Consider the following 20,640-nt stretch of genomic DNA (forward strand, 5'->3'; position numbering starts at 1 on the left):
AAAGGATAAGGGGAAAAAGAAGTGTGTGGTAATCATAGGGGTGTCTGTCTTCTTAATGTATGGTAATAGGAAAAGTGTATGGTAGGATACATATACCGGTAAAGGAAATAATGGAGGAATTAGTTGGTGAAGAATAGGGAGGTTTTAGGAATGGAAGAGGTTGCATAGGTCAGATATTCATTCTTAAGTCTTTAGTGGAAATGTTTCTAGAGAAGGGAAAGAAGTTGTATGTGGCCTTCATGGATGTGAAGAAAGCATGACAGGGTGGATATACAAGGAATGTGGAAAATATTATATGGAGTATATGGGAAGTTGTTGAATGCTTTGAAGAGTATGTATGAGGGGGCTGAGGCTGCAGTGTGTGTGGATAGTGAATTGTGTGAATTTTTTTATTTGAATGTTGGATTGAAACATGTGTCATGTCCCCATGGTTGTTCAGTCTGTATATGGATGGGGTTATAAAAGAGATACAAGGTAGGGCAGTGGATGTTGGAGGGGCTTTGATGAGAGAGGGCAATGTTTGGAAACTCTTTGTATATACTGTAGTTTGCAGATATTACTGTATTGATAAGTGAAGACAAAGGGGAACTGCAAGGCATGGCGAATGAATTTGGGAGAGTGTGTAAGAAACGGAATCTAAAGGTGAATGTAGGGAAGAGTAAAGATATGGTCTTCGAGAGAAATTAAATCACTGGAGGAACAGTGATATTGGATGATGAGTAAGTGGAAAATGTAAGTGCATTTAAGTATTTGAGAAGTGTGATGAGTAAGGATGGAAGTTTGGAGGGTTAAGTGATTGAAAGCATACAACAAGGAAGAAAGGTTGCTGGTTCTTTGAAAGCAGTGATAAGAAACAGGGAGCTGAGCATGGAAGTAAAAAAGTCACTACAAGACAGTATTGTGATACCAACTCTAAAGTACCGGTATAGAAGTGAAGCTTGGACCTTGTTGGAAGGACAAAAGTCAAGAGTGAGAGCAGTGAAAATGAGTTATTTGATAGGAGCATGTGGTGTTGCATGGAGAGAAAGACTTACAGGTGAGGAAGTGAAGGAGCACTGTAGTGTGGATGTGGATGTGATAGAAAGCGTTAGGAGAAACACATTGAGGTGGTTTAGCCATGTGGAGAGGATGGAGAGCAAGACTAACGAGGAGGGTGTATGCAAGTAAGGTGGAGGGGGGGGAAGAGGAAGGGGGAGGCCAAGGATGAGATGGAGGGATGGAGTGGAGAGGTATATGAGAGAGGGGGGTGTGAGCTGGGAGCAAGGCAGTGAACTGGCATTGGACAGGGCGACGTGGAGGCTGTTTGTGGCCACTCCTTACGGGATTGAGGCGTCTGGCAATAGATAATTTTAGATTGTGTTTAATTAATCAAAGCAGTGTAGCAAGTGTGTGTTTGTCAATCTTACCCTTCATCAGACATAACTGGTCAGGAAGAAACTGATTTAGGAAGTAAATATGGGAATAAAAAATTACAGTCAAGAAAGTAGAAAAAATATAAATAGTGTGCCCAGTAAAGTGAGTCACGTATGCATTCACTGATCATTGAAGCATGTGAAATTCTTTTAAGTACTTTTTCTTGGCATGCACTGTGCTCTGACACCTTTGAAGAAGAGAAATTCCCTAAATTGTCAAGTTAACTTGTTCTGTCAAATTCCCCTCTTCCTTCACCTATAGCATTCTTTTTCTGTGTGTGCCCTCCTCTCGTTCTATATCTCCCATCTTCTCTTTTTCTTATTCTTCTTTCCTTTCCAGGTGGCTTTACATAGGGTGTAAGCTAGATAATCATTTATATACAAAGCTGGGTGGTAACCATTTAACCAGCCCATACATGTTCCCTACATGTCAACAAGTGGCTTGGTGGAAGGTTAGTGCCCCTCCCTGTAAAACAAGTAACTCAAAGACAAACGGCCACCCCTTATGGGATTATGGCATCTGACCAAAAACAGATACAAAGAGATATTCTTTTATTCTTGGTACTACCAGATAGAGTGAATCAGCTTAAAGAAACACTTCGTAGACTTGTACGGTACTGAAGAAATTAGTGAAGGCTGTATCTAACTCCACCAGTTTGAAAAATCCCCATAAGTTGAGCATAGGCATCTGAGGATTGCCAGAATGGAATGAGAAATAAATAATCACATTGAAGGGGTTAAATTAGAACATTTTAAAGCATGACTTAAACATATATTCTCAGTTTGACTGATGCATAGATTTATGTAGCTGTGATATTGTGGTTGCTAAAAGTAAGGTGAAGAGGAATAAAAAGATAGTTTTCTGTTTTTGAATGAATTACACTACACGTATAAAGTGGTAATGAACTAATAAAATGCAGCATACAGTACTTCTGTTGAACTGCACCAGCATTTCATTACCTACTGTATATGTGTACACTAGTCTAGTTCTTACAATAACTTTGTAGGTTCTTGTAGTGTGTTTTGCAGATCATTTATACATATACAGTAATCCCTCCAATATCCGTTGTAATAGGACCAAAGGCATGTCTGGATAGTGGTTTTGTCCGGATATTGGTCCCCAGCCTATGGACTTATACTTATGGACCCTAACCTACCCTGAATCAGAAAAACACCTACATACCTCCCTACCGGACATGCATAGCACCTATTTAAGACCCTATTCACACCAATAAGGGACATAAAAGAGTGAAATAAATGCAAAGGAAACACAAAATTAGGTTTCAGAGATGAGGTCTTTATAGTGGGAACCAGCCGTATGGACTAGTACTTATGGACTCCAACCGGACATGACTTACTGTACATAACTCTCAACCGCACATGCATAGCACCTGTTTAAGACCATATTCACACCAATAAGGGACATAAAAGAGTGAAATACAATGCAAAAGAAACACAAAATGAGGTTTCAGAGATGAGGTCTGTATAGTGGCCACCAGCCTTACGGACTTGTACTTATGGACTCTAACCGGACATGAGGTTTCAGAGATGATGTCTGTATAATGGGCACAAGCCTTATGGACTTGTACTTATGGACTCCAACTGGACATGATTTACCAACTGTACAGAACTCTCAACTGGACATGCATAGCACCTGTTTAAGACCCTATTCACACCAATAAGGTTCGGAAACAAAATTCGATTTTTTTCCGATTTTTTGCGTCTTTTGGGCAATTTGGGATAAAAAAGGTCCGAATCATAATGTCTGGATATTGGGGTAGTCCGGATATTGGGCGTCCGGATATTATAGTGATTACTGTATTAGACTCGTGGATGAGCGGTTGTTATACGTGAGTAGTTTTGTAAATAGATAATCTTAATTCCCATTGTCATGCAATGACAGGAGAGGTAAAGATGAGTATGGGACTACTTTTATTTGTCTTGGAAATATTAACAGTCTCTCACACACAAGTGAAGTATACGAGCAACCTCCTTGTCTCTGTCTCTGTCTCTGTCTGTCTGTCTGTCTGTCTGTCTGTCTCTCTCTCTCTCTCTCTCTCTCTCTCTCTCTCCCATGTTGCCAGCCTTCTCCTCCCAACTCCTTCCATTTCTATGGTCTGTCTCCTTCTGACCTGAAAATCCTACATTCTCATTTCAGCAGGGGTTGTGTCACGTGGAATAAACTGATGTGAAGTTTCTAGAAGCCTGTGTGTGAGTATGTGTGTGTGTGTGTGTATGGTTATGATGCGTTGTTCGTGTGCCTATCTCGCTAACACACTACCTATCTCATCCCCTGACTTGCTGCTTCCGGTGTATTGTCAACATTCCTTCACTTAGAGTTGCAAGCTCATATCCTGTTCCCAGGCTTGCCTGGTGCTGTGTCTATCTATCTATCTATCATGTTTTCTGTAATGAATTGTATTTATAATATGGAGTCCTGACAGTAACTAGTTCTTGTATTAACTTACATGTTTATACTACTCTAAAATCTATTTCTTGCATTAAGTAAGGCTTCAAAGGTAGTCAGATTTATGAGTGTTGTTTCCATGTGATCTCATATCAAGAATTTCGTATACCCAGTGTTTTTCTTCATTGTTGTATTCCATGATAAAACCATCAGTTTTCAGTGAAACTGTATTCATGTATACCTTTTTGCTGTTTCCTGTATTACCCTAATAGTCTTGAGAGTTCTCATATAAAGATTCTTTTCAGCAGCAGAGGGGGTAATTTAGACAACCAAGACCATGTGTTCTGTTGATCCAGATGAGCTAACAGAAATGACCAAGGCTACTGAATGCTTGGAAATTAGTAGGTATGTTGATTCAGGGTTTTGAAGTTTATAATATTACTGTTAAGCCCTACGGTGAATAAAGTGAAAAGCCAGATGTTGCATATAACCCCTCTCATCAGCTCAACATCTGCTATCGAACTGGATATTGTGGTACTGTCTGTCTCAACCCTTTATCCTAAAAACTTTTCCATGAGTTAAGGTGAAAACTAAGCATAAAATACAACATACAGTAATCTCTCATTTATCCGGACATAATAGAGCCAAACGCATGTCCGGATAGTGGCATCAACAGGATAATGAACACTATTCCCCTACTATACCCAGACCCTACCTATACCCAACCTCCAACCTCTACCTAACCTATTTGTAGAGTACCTATGCTTATTTAGGCAGTGTTTTCCAGTCATTCAGGCATATTTAGACATCAGAACTCACATGAATATCCAAAGTAATGCTAAACACCAAGAAAACCATGCAGAAACACCACTGAAAACCAAAAAACACCCTACCTATATACTACTATATGTACAGTACCCCTCCTTATTTTGGCAGTGTTTTACATTTGTTCTGCCATATTTAGACATCAGAACACACATGAGAATATCCAAAGTCATGCTAAACACCAAGAAAACCATGAAGAAAAACCACTGAAAACCAAAATACACCCTACCTATACACTATTGTATGTACAGTACGGAACCCCCCTCCCCTTATTTTGGCAATGTTTTCTGGTCATTCTGCCATATTTTGACATCAAAACATTCATAGGATTATCCAAAATAATTTTCAACACCAAGAAAACCATTGAAAAAAAGATGAAAACCAAAAAACACTTTACCTATACACTACTGTATGTACAGTACCCCTCCTGATGTTGGCACTGTTTTCAGGTCAATCTGATATACTGAGACATCAAAACACACACAGGAATATCCAAAGTAATGCTAAACACCAAGAAAACCATGAAAAAAAAAAACAAACAGAAACACCCTGCCTATACATTACTGTATATACAGTACCCCTCCTAATTTTGGCACTGTTTTCCAGTCATTCTGCCATACTGAGACATCAAAACACACATAGGATTATCCATATTAATGCTAAACATCAAGAAAACAGTGCATAAACAACAAAAATCCACATTAAACCTGAAGACGGTTCGAAAAGCAGTTATCTGTGACGAGTAATTGCTCCTGGGGCTAAAAAAAAAATCCACGGCCAAGTATGCCACCGGAAACTGGCTATATTGGTATAAATGGTATACCATTATATTCGCTGTCGTCACTCAGCTGCTTTGCAGATAATACAGTAAATATATATGAATTGCATGGAAAAATCTATCTACAGTGGAATTTCAAATTTCGATGGGCATGGGTACCCAAAAATCACCGCGAAACTCAAATCATCGAAATTTTAACTGAATTTCTCATGGGAAAAATTAGTTTGGGTCCGGACCTAACTACGTAAAATCATAATTTTTTTGCCCACACCCACTGTAAATTTTATGAACTATAATTGTGGTTAAGTAACTGTAGTTCTGCATTGTATTGCCATACTGTAGTATAGAATACAGATTTTTACCTTGTCAGCAAGTATATACTTGGTGTATTTCCACCCTTTCATGTGTTGCCATTTCTTCTTTGGCTGCAAAGATTTAGAGGTGCCAGGCTGCTCTTGTCCATTACCACTGCTATGCGAAGAACCACTCTTGCTTGCCATCTTGAAACAAGTAAGTTGCGATGAAAATACAAAGAAAATTCATACAACTAAATTGCAGCGAAATGCACGATTGCACGTCCACATGTGGAAGGTACAGACTGAAAGTTTGGCGCTTGGTTGGCTGTAGAGGGCTGGCAGGACTGTTGCAAGATGGCCACTGACAGTAGAACATCGCCTTGCACACGGCTTGTTGTTGGCGCCTACTCCTCATCCGGGAGCTCTTGTCTTTAACCCCTTAACCGCGGGGCGTCACTTTCGTGACGCTTGGGAGCAAGGGATCATACCGCGGGGCGTCGCTTTTGTGATTCTGTGTTATTTTGAATTCACCGGGGCTTCCAAGTGGGGGCTTGTATCATCTATCAGTACTGCCAATGTCCAACACTAGTCAGCACTCCTAATCTCATCTGTACTCCCATCCATTGTTGACAATTTAGCCATTTCTCCCCGTTCTTGACTCCCCTCCCTACCCCCCTCCATTACCCTATCCTCTCGCCTGCCCGGCCGTGCTACGCTAAGTAAATCTTCCCTGGAATTTTTCACTGATTTCATCCATTGAAATAAGCCCTATGTCCTATTCTTATACCAAATAATATATACAAGAAAGAAATAAGGTAAGTGAGAGTGCCATACACCTGGAATTGGCTAATTATCACCTGACAACACCTCACGTGCACTCGTTCGCTAATTTTCGCTGTTTTTTTCCCCTTGAAATATGCCGTATAATCTATTTTCGTAATAAATATACATGTAAGGAGGGAAGGGAGAAGCCTAAGTGATATTTACATTCACCTGGAACTACCTAATTTATAATGTATTGTCTAGATTTCCTGCCAATCATATCAGTGCTAGACAAAGCTGTTTCAAGATATAACATTGGTAGCTCTGAATATATATCTCCTAAGTAGGCCTCTAATCTGTTTTCGTAATAAATATACATGTAAGGAGGGAAGGGAGAAGCCTAAGTGATATTTACATTCACCTGGAACTACCAAATTTATAATGTATTGTCTAGATTTCCTGCCAATCATATCAGTGCTAGACTTAGCTGTTTCAAGAAGTAATATTGGTAACTCTGAATAACCCCTAGCAGGCCTCCAGCTGGCCCTCGCTCCGTTATCAGTTTACTCTCACCTTCCGAAGCGAGAGTACGTATGTTTCTTCTTGCTGACTTCAAGGCCTTTTTTCACCCCCATGCAAATGGCCCTGTGACCTTTACCCCCTACTAAACCTCGTGTGGAAAGAGGTAAAGGGCTGACAATTGATAAAAGAGTGACTACAATCTTTCTATTGAGTAAAACAGTGCAAGTGGAATTGTAAATAATGTGTAAATAATGTGTAAACAGCAAGTGAAAGTAATGAATGTAAATATACGTGAACAATGGAAAATAGTTTTATAAGTTATTTCAAGTGACAGTGCACAACACAGTGTAAATAAAATAGAAATGTAAATAACGTAAAGAAAATAGAGAACGTAAATATAAAGACTGTAGATATATATAAGTGTTATACTGTATAGTAATAGAAATATAAAGTGTGAGGGGTTTTATGAATAATAAATGACAGACTACCATGAGCGAACTAGTGCCAGTGCGACGGTCAGACGCGCTCGTAATTTCCATTGCTTTCACAGTGTTTTTTTTTTTGAGTATGGATCCCAAACTACTTGAAAATTGTAGAATAGTGTTTATAGTGTTTGTATCTGGCTGTGGTAATCATATTACGGGTTGTCGGGAAGTGTAAAGTGGAGACTTCGTTACCCTACTTCAGAGGTCTCCACAAGTCTTATGGTAACCGACGAAGGCTCAACAATCATTCCAGGAGAAAGCTGAAGGTATGTGCCATAAGCATATTTAATTTTATTATTCTAGGACTAATAACTGATTTTTGGCAAATATTTTTTGAGAGTCTGTCGAGCCCAAATAACCCCGCGGCACACGCAAGTCATTGGTAAACAAGCCCGCGGTGTAGGGGTTAAACAAGATGACTTTTTTTTTTTTTTTTTTTCCCTCAGTCTCTATTGTTCATTTCTGTGTTGCTCCTTATATTCATAATTACTTCTCTTTGTTTCAGTATTCTGCCTACTGTATTTGCTACCACCTGTAATTCATTTTGTTTTATTATTTCTATTATTGATTCTTTTCCTTTAATTTCTCTTGTTATATCACACTGATGGATCCCCCTGAAATGTGGTTATTAAAGTACCGATTAATTAATAATAAGTATACAGTACTGTATTTATAGAATGACGGGGAATCATCCAGGGTGCGAATTGTCCTGAAGGGGAATCGTCCATGTTTTGGCGGGGAATTATCTGACGGTGAATTGTCTCGGAACCATATCATCGTATGCTTCGCATATGAATAAATGATGTTGACTTGTGTGGGGTTGGTGGAGGATTAGTGCCCCTCCCTGTAAAACAATTAACTCTAAGCCCTTGGCCACCCCGTTTGGGATACATGGCGTCTGGCAATGAATGAATGAAAACTTTCATTTTCTTCTTGACACATGTCACATATTAGGTCATGCTTATAGTTTTTCTTACAGTTTTCCTTCACTTCTAGCATTTTGGTTCGCATCAGTTATATTATCTTTGCTAGTTTTGGTTGGAATCCGGCCCTGAGAGAATCGAAAAATGCGATTTTGCATCGAAAAGTGAGGTAGGTGGACCACTCCAAAATGCATCGAAATTCGAATTGTCAAATTCTAAACCATCGAAATTCAAAATTCCACTGTATCTATATACCTACGCTGCTTCCCCCAAGGAAGGGGAGGTAGCCGAGACAGGACGACATACTCCCAATGGAAAAATAAACTAAATAAATAAATCTTGAGCATTATTTGTGAAATGATGATTAGGAAAGTAGTGTTGTACAGTAAAATTATCACGAATTGCTCACATTTGTGTATCCGGCCACAGCCCACCAATTTATTCCTCACTTCACTGCTGTCACTCCACCCCTCATCCACTCACTCAGCTGTTTTGCAGTTACTGTACTGTAATACAGTAAATACATACAAATTACAGGCACAGTAATTTTATGCAACAAAGCAAACCTTCATTTTTATCAGCAATATTTTATCTTCTCTGCCAGTGCAAGGAAGATGAAAGTATACATCATCTTAGAATGCATTTGCACTGGCAGAGAAGGTAAAATCTACATGACAAAAATGAAGGTTTGCGTTGTTGGATGAAATTACTGCACTTGCAGTTAGTACATATTTACTGTATTATCTGCAAACCAGCTGAGTGGCAAGTGAGGGATGGAGTGATGCCAGTCAGGTGAGGAGTAAATTGGTGCGCTGTGGCTGTATACATAAAAGTGAAGAAGGGAGTCTTGATAATTTTGCTGCACAACACTGCTTTCCAAATCATCAGTTCACCATTAAATGCTCAAGATTTATTTCTTTTGTTTATTTTTCCATGTTTTTATGAGTAATATATAACAGAATGGACTTGCCAAGTTACTGTAAGATATTGCAGGCTTGTTGGTAGTTAGAGTCGGTTTGTTAGGTAGGAAACCTTATAGGTACCACACATTTTCCAGCGATGAAAAGCATACATTTTTATCAATGGATTTATTCATCTTGCTTTTCTTGACCCTCTATCCTAAAAGCTTTCCCATGAGTAAAAGATGAAAGTTAATCATAAAATACAATACAGTATTGATACAGTACTGTACAGTAATACAGTGTTGTATGTAGTGTACTATTTTCTCACCTAACCCTGGCATCAATGTAGGGTAGAGTTGTACACCATGCAGTACAATACAGTGCACTTAATCCAGTGTGGTCTAGTGGCAATAATTATGGTTAGAGTAATTTCAGAATGACAACAGAGCATCAGGACATGAAGCACTGAGACGCCACAAGCTTTGCAGCAATGAGAAGTGAGGCATGTGTGGCCATAGAGTAAGTCTTCAGCACTAGGGTTTTGTCACCACATGTTCACAAGACAAGAGGGCATAGATATGTGTTCACTGAACGAGATCCACTAGAGAATGAGAGAGTGACGGTAGGCTTGGCGCGCTGGGTGGGTCGCTCCTGCAACAAATTCTGAATGCTGTCATGTTGCAGGGTTTTCCTTGGCGCTTGTTGGCTGCTGCATGCAAGCCGGCTGATACACCATGCTTCCGGATATTTCATAGAATTGCTGGTTATTTCCCGTTTTGATACCGAATGTTGCATAATTTTGCTAGATATTGCTTTAATAGAGCCAAGCCAACAGCACCGGATTTTGCGTTGGGCCAGTTATAGCGACAACTGATAATTGAGAGTTTACTGTATTTAACTGTAGCATTCAGAAAAAATCCAGTGTTATACAGTACCATAATTAAAGCATTCATGACCATTTAATGACAGAGCATGGATAAGCAATATACCTATAGAATTGTTAGAAATTAATTATGTTTATTTCAAGAGTGTTCTTTGGTTGTGGAAAATTTACACATAGGCCCAGAGTAAGCCTGTGGTAATGACCCATCATATAGAAATAATAGAAGTTAATGATTGTCTTTTAAGTGTTCTTTGGTTGTGCAAATTTATACATTGGCCTATAGTACACCTGCAGTAAGGACCCAGCCTATATTTAAGGGTTAAGTATAGAACACTGTCCAGTGAACTGGCTGTTTAGCCATTCAGTTGTTGGGGAGTGGATCAGTTGTCATGAGCTGCTGTACTGTACTGTTTTTTTATTCATGTGAAAAGTTGTCATAACATAATGTTGCCATGTATCATGACACCCTTGTCTTTCCTCTGCCTTGTACACTGTGAGGTCTGTTCAGAAAGTATCCAACCTCATTTTTTTTCTCACCAACCAGTTGGAGGATAGGAACGGGGTTTTCTGTTGCACAGTGTGGGACCTCCGTGCACATTTGTCATTAATGTCAGCCACCATGAGTGACTCAGTAGCTGTCATTCAGCCTGTGTTCATGGTCGTGCACTTTACGTTCATCATGTTCATGTGCTCATTGCAATGACTGAAAATCAAACAACATTGCTGATTTTGCCAAAAACTAGGTGATACCCAGGTTGAAACTATCAGGAAGATCCAGCAAGTTTCTGGGAACGAAGCCATGGGGATAATGCTAATAAAGGAGTGGCACAATTGCTTAAAAAATAGATGAATGACAGTCAAGAGTGATCCATGTCCAGGGAGGCCATCAACAAGCAGGAGTGCTAAAAATGTAAAGAGAGTCTGCTATTTGGTCATGGGAAATTGTCAGTTGACCGTCAGAGAAATTGCTAATAAAATTGGAATCAGCAGTATATTAGCACACAATTTTTATAATTGATTTGGGCATGCGAAGAATTTCCGCCAAGTTCGTTCTAGAGCTCCTTTCATGTGAACCACAAGCTCTGCTGATGAACGTTGCTCAAGACAGAGTGTGCAAATCATGATCCAGACTTTCTGAAGACTGTTATCACTGGAGATGAAACTTAGGTGTATGGGTATGACCCAGAAACCAAACCACAGTTGTCTCAGTGGAAGCATGCAAGATTGCCTCGGCCAAAAAAAGCACGACAGGTCCGCAGCAAGGTGAAGCGCATGTTGACAGTTTTTTCCAATTACTGTGGTGTTTTGCATCACGAATATGCACCAGAAGGTCCAACTGTCAACAAACATTACTACAGTCAACCCCGGCTATTCACTGGTTTGCTATTTTTGCGGATTTTCTGGGAAATTATTTCTAGATATTTCCTGCTTTCCCCACAGCATCAGCTGTTCCTAGTGGTTCATAAGTGATTTTTTTGCATCTTTTCTGTGAGAAGTACTGTCCATTACAGTTACCCCTTATAGGTAGCTATGTGCACTTCAGCAGACGGCAAACTGTTACCATCATCATCACATGGTGAGTACAGTACAGTGTACCCAGAAAGGCTTGTGTATCATCCTGTACTGTCATTTTAGGAAGTATTAATTTACCATGAAATGCATGTACAGGTATTATGGTGGGTTTGTAGGTAACAGGAATAGCTAAAACACTGAAATCAGTGAACTCTGGTAGGTTTGGGCTATTCGCAGTACAGTACTGTACTTTATTCATCATTTGCGGGGTGTTCTGGTATATAACCCCCGTGAATAGCAGGACCTGAATGTACCTCAGTGTTATTTGTCATCTTCGTGCCGCAGTTCGGAGGAAAAGACCAGACCTTTGGAAAGCAGCGTGTTGGAAGCTGCACCATGACAACGCTCCTGCCCATTCTTCTCAACTGATTCAGGAATTTTTGGCCAAGCACAACATCCTGCAGGTCGGGCAGGCTCCCTGCTCACCAGATATATCTCCATGCAACTTTTGGTTATGGCCCAAGCTCAAAACTGCGCTGAAGCAAAACTCTGGTCCCCGATTTGGGACGAGAGAAGAGATCGTGTTGAATGTGACGAAGCACCTGCAGGAGATACAGAAAACTGACTTTGAAATTTGTTTCAGACAGTGGAAAGAATGCTGGGCTACGTGTGTTAAGTCAGAAGGGGCCTACTCTAAAGGGAATTAGTGTCCTAGTTCAACAGGTTAGCTATTTATTTTTTTTTAAAGCCTCAGGTCAGATACTTTCTGAACAGACCTCGTATGTCCTTGTCTTTCCTCTGTCTTGTATATTACATCCTTGTTTTCTCTCTGCCTTGAACACTACAGCTTACCCCATGCCCTCTGTGGATGTGGGTTTGGTTGTGGATGAGTGATTAAGTGGAAGGATTTTGTGGGGCCTAAATGACTGGCATTGGAAAAGAGCAGGTATGGATCTCCAAGGAGGGAACTGGATTGTCTAGAGGTATGGAAATTATGGAGCAGTGCGAAGGGTTGGATGCAAGAGAAAAGGGGATAGAGCAGGGTAGTTCTGTATTTGTTTAGTACAGGTGTACAGGAGGAGAAAATGCTGTAAGGGAACCCTTTACATGGTGGGACCAGTATACCCAGGTGGTGGAGCTGCCAGGTTATACAATTGCCACTCAGCTTCCTCCTTATTCCCCAAGAGGGGGATAGTGGACTGGAGGAAATGGGTGCCCTGAACCTGCAGTCCACCTGGTTCATGTCTAAGTAAGCATGAAAACACAGTGATAACAAGAGCAGGAGAGGGAATGGAAGAGGAGCTGGCTGAGTGGTGGTAAAGGAGTTTTTTGTGTTTACAAACACTTTACATATATGAAGAGTTTTATATCTAAGCTTTTAACACAATATTGTTTGACCAGTGGCAGACTGAGGTGATCCCTTCTCTCTTAACTTGTTTGGTAGTGTTTGCAATTAGCATCATGCTATTTGCTGCTGAAGATAAAAGAGGAAAATCAGCCGTAAGACGTTATCCACTGAGAGATGGCTAATTATTTAAGGGTTCATGGTGTGTGAGGTTATGTTTTCATATGTGCATTGCCACTTAACCAGTGAGGTGATGATGGCCAGTAATGACCCATGGCTTTAAACCCATGAAGGGTTTCATAAATTAGGGCACACATTTGTACAGAGCATTTACTGTTACTTCAGGAATATGTTAACATGCCATGCTGAACACAGTTCCTTTCACAGAGGAGATGTGATCTGTCGTAAATGTAAGGAATCTTTCGCAGAGGTGGTCTTGAGGGGTAAAGATCCATACTGCAGGCAAGTTGTATTTTTTTTTTTTACATCACTTATGTTTTGAATCTGTGATTGAATATACAGTATGTAATTTTGTTTCATGATATATTGTTATATTCAGAACTATTCTTTGTTGTTATATTCTAAGCTACTTTATGTTTTTCTAAATCATCATGATTATCAGTCCATTTCTCTATTATTCCTCATTTCAAGATTATGAAACATCCACTTTGTTGACTGATGGAGTGAATGTCTTAGCTTTTTTCTTAGCAACCTAGCATTATTACATTGCTTCACCTATATATAATTAATGTTGATAAGCAACTAAATCTCAATAACCATATAGAAGTTGCATGAGGTCTTGAGGCTGTCTACTTGTTTGTTGGTTAGAACACCCTGAACAGAGTGACTTTCTTGCACATATTCAAACTCTAGGAATGAGTGTAGGTTCTTCACTCTGAATGGAACTAAGGGAAGCAGGTTGGTTGTCTGTCCTTAAATGTAGTATCCAAACCTTGGGCCTCTTCACATTTAAGGGTGCTAAGATGATTTATTTATTCTTTTTTTTATAATTGTAAATATGAAGAACAACATTGCCTCATAGCACTATATTGTGGCAACCCTGTACAGTATTTGAGAAAGTTACAATCAGTTCACGGTGATAGTTGGTGTAGTGCTGCATACTTCTTCTTCATCTTTATCATTCCTTTTCTGTGTCTGCTCTCATTTTGTTTCTTTTCTTTTATAAAGGCTCCAACATGCTTGTATGCATTGGCCTTGGCTACTTAATGGCTGCTTTCCACACTGCTCAGTCTCTGACAGCCTCCCAGTTCAGCTGTATATCCCTGAGGTCACACTCTATGACCTTGTCGCAGGTCTTTTTTGGTCTACATCTTATAACCCTACCCTCAATATTCACACCTCCCACCCTCTTAGCCCAGATATCATTTTCCATCCACTCCACATCCCCAAACTATCTCAATCAACCCCACCTCATCATAACAATAATACATTCAAATCCCGTCCTTCCTTTCAGTTCTTCATTCGCAGTCCTGACCCCCCAGGCCTCACATTCAAGGATCCACTACACATTCATCAAATCATTATCATCTCTGTACATTTGAGCCAATGAATATCCACTTCCTTTACTGCCCAGGTCTCACTACCATGCAGCATTACACTTCAAACTTATGCTGCATACAAGGACCCATTAGCATGGTGGGAGGGACTTCTCAGCATCAGGAGAGGCAACAGCTCCCTGAACTCCTTCCAGCTACCCATACCTTAGACAGAGTTAGGTTCTCTCCCACCTCCAGTGCAGAACATGTTCCCCAAGTAACAAAACTCCACCACGCATTCAAGAGACTCTCCAAGATTAATCCTATCCTGCCTCAATCTCTGCTTGCTCTCTTCAACACACTACACACTTGAAATCAGCATTATTTCATAGCCTACCTTTATTCCACTACATCTCTTGTACACCCACTTATCACAAACACTGCACAGGATGTAGTTATCTCTGACACCCTTGTAGCGAACTGAACATGCCTACACTTGAGTTGTCATTGATTTTGTTTTTTCTGCATTTACTCTCAAACCCTGGTACCCCATTCCAACTCTCCACCTCCTAAATCTTTTCTCCACCTCCTTCTCATTCTCTGAGATCAACGCCAAGCCATCAGTTGACGTCTTCCATGGGAATGCAGTTCTGAAGTCATGTAAGAGAGCTTCAGGCACAGTGATAAACAATAAGGGGCCCAAGATTGACCCCTGTTATGTGCCAACATTCATCAAAAACCCATCACTCAAACCTCCATTCATTCTCACCCGGGTGCAAGCACCCACATACATAGCCTTAACCATTCTATCCAGCCACTTCATGATCCCAGGCTTTCTCATTGCCCACTTCACGACCTCCCAAGGGACTTTGTCTAAGGCCTTCCCAAAATTAGCAAAAACAAAGTACAGATCCCTTTTCTTTCTTATCTATTTTTCCTTAAGCTGTCGAATAGTGAATAATTATGGTCTCGGTGATCCCTTTGCCTGGCATAAACTCAAACTGCATCTCATCAATATTCACTCTTTCTCAAATCATAACTTCTAGAACTCTTTCTCCATTGCCCTCATTATCTGGTCGAAAAGTTTTATGCCTCTATAATTTCCTCTTTCCAGGACGTCACCCTTCCCAGTGTACACATTTGCAATCAAACTCTTCGGCTAGTCATCTGGGACAACATGCTAATACTGTATATAATCATCTCATCTCATCATCTTGTTTATCTATCTATCTATCTATCTATAGCCCGACACCCTAATCCTGCAAAGGGTGGCCGCAGACAAAACACCTCCAAGTCACTCTGTCACCCACCATTTGACTCCCCTCCCCCCAACTCACCCCCCCCTCCCTCATATACCTCTCAACTCCATCCCTTCACCTCATCCTCGGTCTACCCCTCCCTCTCCCTCCCTCCACCTCACCTACATACACCCTCTTAGTCAGTCTTTCATTCTCCATTCTCTCCACATGTCCAAACCACCTCAGTGTATTTATCAAATCGTTAATTAACCCCACTCTGTCACCTGAGGCCTTCAGCATTTCAGCAGTCATCCCAGACACACCTGCTGCCTTCCCCAGCTGCATTCTCCCTATTGCCCTGCTCACAGTAGCAGTGTCAGTCAGAAGGCAAGGGCCTAACACTGGATCCGCAGACTCCAAACCTTCCCTTTTCCAGTCAAACTCCTCATACAGTAACCGGTTATAATGCTTTCTCCAGGTGTCTTTAATATCCTAACTGTTCACCGCTACCTTTCCTTCATCGTGCTTTACAAACTGCTCACCTGTGATATCCCTGTTTTCCCTCTTCATTTGATTTGCCACCATAATTATCATATTCTTCCATTCAGCGCTGTTTAGTTTATCCAGTAAAAGTCTCTGAGACTCAGATTTTGCCCTGTAGCTATACCTCTTTTCTAGCCCTATGCTTGGCAGTCAGGTACATCTCTTTGTTACCATCCCTTTTCCATTCCCAGAAAAGCCTTCTTTTCTCCTTAAATTACCACCTCTTTTCCATTCCTGGAAAAGGCTTCTTTTCTCCTTAACTGCTTCATCTACACCCTCCTCTAACCACCATGTTTATGTCTTGGGGCTCCCCTTGTCCATCAACACACTGAGCCAGTAACTCTCAGGAGATTGTTCTTGAGAGTTCTGTATGGTCCATTAACACTTCTGTCAACAGCTTCCTGTTCAGCCACCACTCCACTCATGTCACTATAGATGGCATACCTTACTGCTTGGTTTTTCAACTTCTATATTTTCCTCTTAGGTACATAGGTCTTCTTCATCAACCATTCTTTAGAGAGAGAAAGAGAGAGAGAGGATGTGCCCCATGCTGATGAATGCATCTTTTTGTTGCAAATGCTGAATATAAATACCAGTATGTAGTGCTGCTGTTGCTAAACCCCAGTCTGTCTGGCAGAGCAGGTCTGCTGAGCGCAGGTAAGCAGCTGCTTCTGCAGGGTCGTCCCATAGGTTCCTTACAGAACATCATTTATGTTATGTCTGTGTCTTGGTGTGACACGTGCTGTGTGGTGTCCCATTATGTGTGCTTTGTTATGTGGACCTATTCTACATGTATGGTATGTCATCCATGATTCCACCCAACCTTAATCTGAGCTTGTAACTGGGAATCACTGCATGGTGTACAGATCAAGCCTGGCCAAATGAACTTAATCAGTTCAGTTTAAGGATACCTTTGATGGATGAATGTCATAAGGGATGGCTTGTATTATAATGTGAATATGTAAAGGAACTAGAGGTGCAGAGTGATTTAGGGAAAAAAAGGGGTTGATGCTATGAAGACAGTGATGATAAACAGAGGTCTGAGTATGGAGGCTGCATGAAAATTACCTGTACATGACGATGTGTTAGTGTTCATATCATATGTAGATATTAGACTTTGTTACAACATAAATGCAGACAGTCATCTGTAAGAGCAGTGGAATTAGGGCTGTCCTGGAATGTGTGTGGAGTAGACTGAGGAAGATAGAAAATAGTGTAATATGCTAAAGATGTAAAGTTAGGAAGTCTGTTGATAACAGTATAGACATATGGAGAGACAATATAGACATGGTGGTGAAAAGTGTTTGTATGAATGAGTTTGAAAGTGGAAGGAGGCATGGTAAGCCAAGAAGAAGGTGGCTGGATACAAAAAGTGAGTGTGACATTTATCTGTTTCTTCTTGACCGCAGGGTGTGTTTCCTTTCCTACTTTGAACACAAGTTCCGCTCCACAATTGGGAAGTCTAAGCAGATCAAGCCTGGTGACCGAGTGTTGGTGGCTGTTTCAGGAGGGGCTTCTTCTACTGCCCTCCTCCATCTCATTCGCAGTGGTCTTAATGAAAATTCGCACAAGAAGCTTCGTTTTGAACCAGCATATCTTTATATTGATGGTAGGTATTGATGCACAAGCAGTCTTTGTTGTAAGTGTGAGATGTATTCTATCACAACTTTTTTCATACAAGGGATAGCTATTGTAAAGTGGATGAGACTGGTAAATCAGTGATGTAAGTAGCAGAGGAACTTGAATAGGCAGTTTTTTATGTAACATGCTGTTGAATTATTGAGAAAAATAGCTGTCCAAAAGGGAGACATAATGAGGACTTGTTGTTTCATAAAAGTGTTATCCAACCTTAGCATGATACTAGGTGTGTTTGTTGATTAAATATACTTGCTGTTTTCATCATCATCATCATCATCATCTAATCCTGTGTTGTTCCATGAGGAGTGTAGGAGCCCAGAGATAGGCAAGTTGGTTCTGACATTTAAGATGAGAGTGAACAGCCTCATTCATCCCCGAGTGGCATCACATTAGCAATAAACCCCAATCACCCTTTGGATATAAACCTGCACAGGCTCAATCCAATTGGAGCACCTTAATTACCCACTAAACCACCAGGTGCCATTGTTTGGTTATGTGGTTACCACTAAATGTAGTGCCGTAAGTGGTTTCCTGTGCACAGGAAACCATTTGGCTTGTCACTTAGCGTAGAGTCACCCATAGACGGAAGGAAGAGGAAGGAAAACAAAAAATGAATGAAGCAAGGATGAGAGGAAAGGGCAGTCACCTGAGAGCAGCACTACATTGAGTGAGTGGATAGTGAGTGCCCCCACCTACGGCCATAGTATAGGACTGTACAGCTTTACCCTGGTTTACAATCCCCTTTTATGCGATATCCTCCTTTGTGATGTATAAAAAATTAACACCCTTCCCTGCCTATCGATGGCTAGTCACTGGTTATCTTATGGTTTTCTTTTACTGATTTTGATTATATTGTAGATTTAATTTTTGTGTTTAGGCTGATGATAAACTCTTTTTAGACTTAGATTAATCTTTTTAAGTCATAGGTAGGGTGATCACTGTCATTTTTGGGTACAGTTTTCTTAGTTTGATTTTTTCCTACTCTTATTTTTGATGATTTTCAGATTTTATTTTTGGGTCTAGGTAAGTTATAAACTGCTTTTAGTCTATGTGTCAAGTGGGGTTGGTGGAGGATTAGTGCCCCTCCCTGTAAAACAATTAACACTAAGCCTTGGCCACCCCGATTGGGATACATGGCATCTGGCAATGAATGAATGATGATTTTTGGGTCTAGGTAAGTTATAAACTGCTTTTAGGCTAAGGTTAGCTCATTTTAAATTTATTTGGGGGTTTAGGTGAGCTAAAACTTGTTTTTGGACTTATTTGGGTAGTTTTGGCCTGGTAAGAGGGGGATCCTTAGCCACCCAAACGCATCCCTATACATTCTGTGTTATAACATCCTCGGTAACTGATACCCTGGCTCAGTGTTGGGTTTTCCCAAACACATCTCGTTGTTATAACAGGGACACCCTGTACTTGAAATTACCATTTTAGTTCTTAGATTTTTAATCCTTCAAGGAATGGGACTTCCCTAGAATGAAAACGGTAAAAAGGATCTTATATTTAGCAGGCAGAAATATTTTGCTAAAGAACTGAGAGCAGTTTGAAATAGAAAAAATAATATATTAGGGGGGGTCACTGTTTTATTAAGGGTCATTGAACACTGTTGCACTTAGAATTACTGTAGTTTCATTTCATTGTTTGTAGTTCTACCTTGCAGTTGCTGCCAGGTCAGTATTTCACTAACCTATTCTCTTTCAGAAAGTCAGTGCAAGACAAGAATGATCCATGTTTCTGTGATTGCTTTGATCATTTTAGCTTTACACTTTCTGAGAATTTTTAACCCCATCAGTCCAGTGATATATTTTGCTTTTCATCCTTGCCACCACAATACAGTTCAGTTTAGGAGATACACCCTGTAGTGAAGATGTTAATGGTCTATAAATAAGCACTTTAGTTCAAAAAGAATAGTCATTTGGAGGTAACAGAAAGTGCATAGTAAATTGATAGAACTAATGCAACAGTGTTATTGCCAGTGTTTTATATCTGTTACCTGTATGTCAGGTACATTCTTTTTTTAATTTTTCAGAAAGTTGTGTTTGTGATGGTTGTGATAAACTGGACACCATGCGGAAAGTTTGCGGCAAGATTGTCTCACTAGAGTTCCCTTGTTACTTAACATCACTAGAGCAAGTGATGGCCTCAGACATGCCAACTATAGAAACATATACAGAGGTCAGTTGGTTTGAGCAGTTTTGTCATGATAGTTTCTTGTACATTTTTCATTTTTGGGGGGGAAATGGGTGTATTTGATTAAGTTTGAATGAGGAAGGAGGCATGGAAGGCTAAGAAGAAGGTGGATGGATGTGGTAACTGAGTTTGTGATAAACAGAGATGTTGAAGTTGATGAGACAAAGGAACTGACAGATCATGTTAGCTGGATGAAGTACCAGGTATATCCAGAGAAGCTTATAAGAGGAGTTTGTTACTCCTCTTCTCCCAGGTAGTCAGAGGTATGAGTCCGTCTGGCAGTTTTATATGAAGTGTATCCATAAAGAAATGAAAGAAAAGCACTTCGGAACCAAATGTTAATCATCTGCTGGAATATGTTGTTGGCCATGTCCAAGATTTTGGCCATACTTTGATGCCCTGAAGATTTCTTGTTGATAGCTCAAGCCGTTCATGAGATATAATGGTGCTAAAGGCGGGCAGTAAAATCTAGTTGACCTTTGG

At 40.3% G+C, this 20,640-nt stretch overlaps 1 protein-coding gene across 1 annotated transcript in view; it reads left to right on the top strand.

Moving 5' to 3' along the window:
• The first annotated feature begins 4,141 nt into the window (after nt 1-4,141).
• The window catches only part of Ctu2 (Cytosolic thiouridylase subunit 2), a 28,972-nt gene continuing 12,473 nt past the window's right edge, over nt 4,142-20,640 (top strand). Inside the window, exons 1-4 of the mRNA XM_080284067.1 lie at nt 4,142-4,224; nt 13,440-13,514; nt 17,739-17,938; nt 19,997-20,142. Coding sequence (XP_080140193.1) covers nt 4,157-4,224; nt 13,440-13,514; nt 17,739-17,938; nt 19,997-20,142 — 489 coding nt within the window. The 5' untranslated portion in view covers nt 4,142-4,156. The remainder of the gene's footprint in view (nt 4,225-13,439; nt 13,515-17,738; nt 17,939-19,996; nt 20,143-20,640) is intronic.

The sequence above is a fragment of the Coenobita brevimanus genome, chromosome 100 (genome assembly GCF_032717465.1).
Source record: "Coenobita brevimanus isolate Jiangsu-jjx chromosome 100, ASM3271746v2, whole genome shotgun sequence".
Lineage (NCBI taxonomy): Eukaryota > Metazoa > Arthropoda > Malacostraca > Decapoda > Coenobitidae > Coenobita > Coenobita brevimanus.